The sequence below is a fragment of the Candida tropicalis genome (genome assembly GCF_000006335.3).
Source record: "Candida tropicalis MYA-3404 genomic scaffold supercont3.5, whole genome shotgun sequence".
Lineage (NCBI taxonomy): Eukaryota > Fungi > Ascomycota > Pichiomycetes > Serinales > Debaryomycetaceae > Candida > Candida tropicalis.
This window is the reverse complement of record NW_003020057.1, coordinates 592,261-599,831: the sequence shown is the minus strand read 5'-3', so window position 1 is coordinate 599,831 and position 7,571 is coordinate 592,261. Positions and strand designations below refer to the sequence as shown.

General features: G+C 29.2%; 2 protein-coding genes across 2 annotated transcripts; both read right to left on the bottom strand. All coding sequences in view use genetic code 12, as the record gives it.

Moving 5' to 3' along the window:
• Nucleotides 1-4,218: 4,218 nt before the first annotated feature.
• Nucleotides 4,219-5,304, bottom strand: VRG4 (GDP-mannose transporter; the record flags this gene model as incomplete). Its single annotated transcript, XM_002549629.1, has 1 exon — nt 4,219-5,304. The coding sequence occupies one exon, from the start codon at nt 5,302-5,304 to the stop codon at nt 4,219-4,221; it is 1,086 nt and encodes a 361-aa protein (XP_002549675.1).
• Nucleotides 5,305-6,764: 1,460 nt separating this feature from the next.
• ADE4 (amidophosphoribosyltransferase) lies at nt 6,765-7,331 on the bottom strand (the record flags this gene model as incomplete). The annotated part of the gene is made up of 1 exon (XM_002549628.1): nt 6,765-7,331. One exon carries the CDS (start codon nt 7,329-7,331, stop codon nt 6,765-6,767), a length of 567 nt encoding a protein of 188 aa, XP_002549674.1.
• Nucleotides 7,332-7,571: the final 240 nt, after the last annotated feature.

Below are 7,571 nucleotides of genomic sequence, written 5' to 3'. Positions count from 1 at the left end.
TTAAGACACAGAAAGACAGCAAGAGGTGTATACTTTAAATTATTACTTGAAAATGGTAGTAAAGAATGGTTATTATTACATCACGTCTTGAAAGAGGATTCAGATCTTGCTAATAATTATTTAGATGTTAATCCAGGGTTACAAGAATATCACTCGTCATGTTATCGTTAATTAGTAATGTATTATCATTGGCTCCTGTGATAATGTAAAGTACTAGAAAACTGGCATAACTATGTTTAGTATCATATTACTAGCTGTGTATGTTATTTACAGTTTATAATATAATAGAATGATTTGAATTTGCAATTATCAAGGAATCATAAATTACGAAAAGAATAATAAACCTCATAATATACAGATATCCCGATTGTGGTTAGCATAATTTTTGAATATATGATATAATACTATTAATAATAATAGATGATATCCTTTTCACTCCCGCTTCAACTCAAGTTATTACAAGGTATCTGAATCTGAACCCAGTATTTGAGTTAATAAACTAGGTATTGTAATATTGTTAATACTTGCAATACTAGCACTATTATTCATAGGTAATATTGTACCAACCTCTGCTTAAAATTACAGGTGCTAAACAGGAGGATGCGTTTATCAAGACGAAACTAATTTACAATGGAATTCACAAGTATAAACTATTAATAGATATATATATTAAAATTAGTATTTATAAAAATTGCTAGAATTCATTTATAAGAATACGTTAGCAACATAATATATAAAGGGGAACTTTAGTCACGTAGTAATATTGTATTTATTACTTTTACATGTACAGTGGAGCTTTTAATTAGTTTTTACTTATTTTCAAAATTGTGGACAATTGACTTCCTTTATATAGTGATGAAATGCTTACACTTTTGTATGATATGACCAGGCATCGGAAGAGTATGTCCGGTTTAATTACGGATAATTTCTCGGGGACTAATATGGTTGAGCACAGCTGATGGCTGTATTCAGTGTTGTTAACTGTACTCCGGTTAACGGAAATATGCCTCGGACCTCATTTTCCTGTGATAGAGACCGAAGTTCGATGAATCTTCGAGGATATGTGGAATACATGTGAATAATACATAACTAAACTATCAAACTGAGTGTAAGAGTGGATGCGGGGAGTACTTGCAAGTTGTAGAGATGTGTCGACGAGTAATCAGAATGTTTTCCAAAAGAAAGAATATAGAAGCAGGAGGAAAGTAGACTGTTTTTCTCTGGATTCTGTAGATTTTTAATTAACGAATAATCAAGGAATTAATCTGGTGTTATTCTACAATTCACAAATCAGTATTTCATCAACGTATCGACTCTGACTATACAACAACGGGACGTTGTAATTTTTATATAATAGTACTATGATTACATTGTTGTAATAATTACCAGAATTCAGGTGAAAAAATTCCGAGACCAAGATCATTGATCACCAATGATAGTTATATCTAGTAACTAGGATAATTTTGCATACCGAAGTTCATTCACCAGGCTACTATATATATCTAAGAAATCTAGATGTCATGACTGCGTGGAGTTGAATGCCCTAGCAAGAGATATAGATTAAGCAATATAATCCATAAACATTACTGTAATTACACTTAGAACAATATAATGTTCATACTTCTCTTTAGAATTCAAGAAAATATCTCCTACGGATCAAATTCTACCAGAGAAACGATAATCACATCGAAGTAATTATATCTAATCTACAATGATGTATTTCAAATAAAGAAACTAAAAAAGAATACCAGTATATTAAATAATCAATTATAAACATAATCAACATGCTAGAAATAATAAATTGAATGGTTAGTAGACGCCTTGAGGGCGGCGTATAGCACAATTATAGACATCCCAAATGCATATTTCCAAGTACCACGTAAGCGGATTCTACTTTCTAAAAGAAAAAAGTGAACTTTAACGGTAGTTCTTTTTCTGGTGATGTTGGCTATCCTTAAATATAAATACTAGTCGTGTACATTTGTCACACAGTAAAACCCTAAGCTGTTAACTGATCCAAGGAAACCCAACTAACGCAGTTCTTAATATAACGCAAGTTGGATAATAATCAGTGGACGCGGCAAAAGGGTTATAAATAAAGCATAATGATACCAACAACAGGAATGAATATTACTTTAAGCTTATTACTATAACGAACCTTCACTTAATATGAGTCTAAATCTAGTTAATTGTATAATATGATAATTACTATTAAACGTCAATACTGTATATAAGAGTCATATATAGGAACATTCTGTTTTCTATGACAAACGTTCCTGCATATAGTCATTTGAATTTCATTGCCACTCATTTTGTCGATATAACAAAAAAAAATATATAATTTCTCTTGATGTTACTTCAAGTATTTACCAGCAATGTTATTAGGTTTTAATCTTGACCAGTGATCATTGGATTCACATCTTGACGTTGTAACAAATTGATAGCATACTTTCATTAGAACCAAATGGTTTTATTTTGTTGTATCTCGAATCAAATAAGGTGCTTCCAAGTATTTTTTACTAACGATTCATTGAGATAATCTAGCAATAATTTATTAATATACAATCACATTATTAACTTGTTTTTATATTATTGATATTAATTGTAGAAATCAACATTTGATGAATAATCTCTATTTTAGGTATCAGAACTCAAATATATCTGAATATAATATTCTAAACTTCACTTGTACTACCATATCTTTAGTATGACTTATCTATTGAATTTTTTTCTTATTGGAACAAGCCAATGGGGGATCAGTTGAAATAACTACAAAAGAAGACGTGTTATCATGATTAAATGTTCACGTTAAAATGAATAAACGAATTGCTACTCTAGTCTACTCTAGTCTACAGTTAATTCAAATCAAGTATAAATAAAATTATCCAATATATATATTATTAGTAGTAGTATACAAAAACAAAACAAAAAATGGTAAGTTTGCTAGATATAATAACGTAGGTATGAGTTAGTAAATGGTTTTTTAATTATCTATAGTGATGAAACCAATATTCACATAATCTCTGGAATGCCTAAACAATACGTATACAAAAATCCAAATACCAAAGAAATTATAGAAATAAGTGACTCAAAAGAAAAAAACTTTCACGCCTATTTTCAAAATATAGAAAACAAAAATTCATCTTACTGGAAGAGAGGATATTTGAGTTCCTTTTATACCCTGGATTTCATGACATTCTTTTCCTAGTCGTGCGAAACGCGCCAATAATTTTTTTTAAAAAAAAATTGTTAGGAGAGGAAGGACAGATTAATAATTCATCAATTGAAACACGAGGTCTTCTTACAATTCTATATTAACCAACCATACATCTCGTTTTATTAAATCAATTTGTCATTTAGTATATGAGATTCATTCTACAATGTAATAATAGAAGATATGATGTATTCTACAAATCAATTATTTTTTTAATTAAATAAATAAACTAGATAAAACAACAAAAAGAATATAATATATTAATAGTTAGTTATATACTGAAACATCATGCTAGAAATATATAATTTAAATAGTTAGTAGAATTTGTGAACTTAATAAGTAATACTTCAAATCGATATAACGGCTGCTTACATCAACGCTGAATTACCGAAGAACTATACATGTCTGTTAAAAGAAAGAGTGAACAACATTGTTGGATTTTTTTTTTCTTTCTCGTTGCTCATCTTAATCATCATCTTCTTAAATTATAGTCGTGTACTTTTACACAAATTTGTCAAAATTGATTTATTGACTTTTGATTAAGTAATTCATTGATATCAAATCATACTTCATGTCTAAGATAATCAAGGACACATGATTATCATTCCAACATAACAGAGTATACCACGTTCAATATTTCAAATTTTACTCTGGAATTTCTTACAAATATTCTCTAATTATTCATATTTTAGTGTATAAAATTTGAAACATATCTTGAGATAATGACATCTTATCAATGAAAGACTTTACAACTACGTTAACACCCCATGAACTAATAATAATATATATATAAAAAATCTCTATTAAACTAGAATAATAATGATAATAATGATAAAACAAAGAAATATAAAATCTTTTAAGAATATAAAAAAGGTTTTCTTTATTTAATTAGTTTTACATTTGTTAATGAAATGGTAATATAAATTTAACCTCCTAATGGTAAATTGTTAATTGAATTGATAATAATAATGATGATGGGGAGGAATCCCATTTCAATTGTCTATTTATTTGGTGGATGGTAATTGAGGAGCGGATTGTTTTTGTTGCTTTTGTTTGGCAACAGCATAAACTAAACCAGCAACAAAACCAACAAAAATAGAAGAAACAGACCAAAAGTTGACGGCAGCATTAAAGAAAATCAAACCAGATAAAGCAATTGGCAATTTGTTCAAAGCACCAACCATGGAATAAGTAGTTGAGGAAGTGACTCTAACACACCAAGCAGAACAATAAGAAATACCAACAGATGAAGCACCACTTAAAATCATGGCAGTAATGGTAGTAACTCTGTTATCAGCTGGGAAATTCAAAGCAACATTGGCAGCAGACCAATCTTCGAAAACAAATGAACAAACTAACAAAATTGGAATGGATAACAAGTTGTTGTAGTACATGGTGTCGAAATCTTTGAAGTTAGTCAACTTGATTCTCTTTCTCATGATTAAAACAAAAGAAGCAGAAGCAAAACAATTGGTAAACATCCAAAAGTAACCCAAGTACATGGCCAAAGTGTCATCACTTGATTTAGCAGCAGCATTGTCCCCGTAGTAAGCAATAACAGAAGAGAAAACCATCAACAAGAAAGAACTTAAAGCCATAGCAGTGACTTGACCACCAAACCAAATAACTTCACCATAAGCAATCAAAATAATGGTTAAATTCTTAAAGATGGTGTAAACTGGAATACTTAAATATTGTAAAGCTTTAGAAGAAGTGTAAATCATAGCAACCAATAAAAAGGCAATTGGAGACCATTTTTTAGCTTCATCTTTGTTAAATTGTCTATAAGTGATGACACCAAAAGATTTCAAAGAACCAATAGTGACAATACAGACAATAGATTGAACAGCCAATAAAAAGAAGTTCAAGTTGAAACTGAAACCAGATAAAACATATTTATTGGTAACTGTCATCAAAATAGATGAAAGACAGTATGCAAAAATGGAAATAGGACCAGAATTTGAAATTGAACTAGCTAATGAGCTTGAAGATTTAGTTTCCATTGTGTTATTGTTGTGTTTATAAGTGTTGTATTTTCTTTTAATTAAATATAATAGTTGTCCAATTAAATAAAACAGAATAATTCCCATACAATGTTATCAATGGATTGGGTTAATTATTAAAAATGAAGAAGATGAGTTGATGGTATACGAAATAAGAGACTTAAAATCGAGAACTATCAAAATGAAATGGAATTGAATTGATGATAAAAGTAATATAACCCTTGATAAAATAATCAAATCAATGACAAAAAAAAAAAAAAACCAGGAAAGAAAGAAAGAAAGAAAGTAGGAATAAATATATATTTAAAAAAAAAAAAAAAAATTCTGTAGAGTAGAAAATTTTTTTTTTCGAATTAAAAGCAAGTGGTGTTTTGGTGGTGGTGGTGGTTGTTGTTGTTGATTATGTGTTTGAAATTTATTTTTACACGCACAAACCCAAAGAAAAAGAAACAATTCTTTTTAAAGAAGTGCGTGTGCGTCAACAAAAAAAAAGTGTCTTATTATTCCAACCGTGTCTTTGTTAGGTGGTAGTGTACACGGAGCCAATTCTGTTCCTTGGACAGAAATACACGACGCGCCACAAGAACACGTCTCAATTTAGTGTGCAATAAAAAAAAAAATAGGAGTTCAATAAACTAATACATATTAATGAAGGATATAAAGATATTTTTAACAAATTTGGGTATAAAATCAATGAGTACTTCATTTAATCGATAATGCATAGCAAGAATTTTCAACTTGTTCTTTTACAGAAAGTTAAGTTCATATACATTTGGGAAAACGGAAATTTCAGATTAGTATTTTTGAAATTGTGATGAGATGCAATTTCATATTTTTAGTTGTCTTTAATCGCCTATAAATTATTAATAGCCAGAAAATAGAAATATAAATGCACACTACATAAGACAGAAACTAAATTAAAAACCCAGTAACATCACTAGATGGTTGAAGTAATAAAACCAACCTATTTGGAAGATTTGTATTTTGTAAATTTTTCCTCCTTACTGATTTAAACTGTAAAGCCTTGTTTTATGTAAATCTACTTTGTTTAATACGTGTCTTTTTTTGCTTTTTGCTTTTTGTTTGGTTTTGTTAACCGATATTAACATTACACAATATCATCTTATTTACTTCCTTTTATCTTTCTCTTTCTCATTCGTGCCTTGTTTATTGTTTCTTTGGTACTTTTGTGTATACGGATGAATATCAGAGTCAACTGATACAGAATCTATTGTTTAATTATAACCATAGCAAGATTGTGTACTTCGTTTCCCATAACGCGTAATCTTTCCCCATGGTTATTGTTCAATTATAGTGAAAACGTGTAGTAAATCGGTTTATAATGATACTTTGTAGATCTTAATTTAATGCTGGGATTAATTACAACTTATATGATATGACTCTTACGGAAATCTTCCTTTTCAAATAATCTACAATCCTTTAATCGTATTATTATTACTTTACAAAAAAAAAAAATATCGTCTATACATAAAAGAACAAAAAGTTTCTATTTACTTACTTAGTTTTCTTTTTTTCTTTACTTGAATCTATTCAGCATAATCACCTCTATTATAAATACTAATATCAACTTCAGCTTTAACATCAATTACATCACTTGAATCAATACATGCATCAACAGATAATCCTCTTAATTTATTTTGTTGTAATCTTTGATTTTGAGCTCTAATCTTTTCCAATTCTTGTAAATAATTGTCTTCAACACCGGTGGTATATTTACCAGTGAAAACACCAACTTCAAAGTTTTTAATCAAATCAGATTTACAACATTCTTCCAAATCACTCAAATCTTGATATATAACTTTATCAGCACCAATAACTTGAGCAATTTCTTCTTCAGTACGATTGAAACCAACTAATGCTTTAGTATCAGCTAAATCAATACCATAAATATGATTAAATCTAATTGGTGGTGCACATGATGCAAAATAAACTTTTTTGGCTCCAGCTTCTTTAGCCATGGCAACAATTTCTTTAGAAGTAGTACCTCTAACAATAGAATCATCAACTAATAAAACATTCTTACCTTGGAACTCAGAATCCATAGCATTCAATTTTCTTCTAACTGATGATCTTCTTTCTTGTTGATTTGGCATAATAAAAGTTCTACCGATATATCTATTCTTGACAAAACCTTTCACGGAATGGTTTATTCAAACTGACAGCACATTGGAAAGCACTGGTACGAGCAGTATCAGGAACTGGAATGACAACATCAATATCATCGCTAGCCATAATTTTTTCAATTTTAGCAGCTAATTTTTTCTCTCATTTGAATTCTTGATCTATAAACTGAAACACCATCCAAAACACTATCAGGTCTAGCAAAATAAACA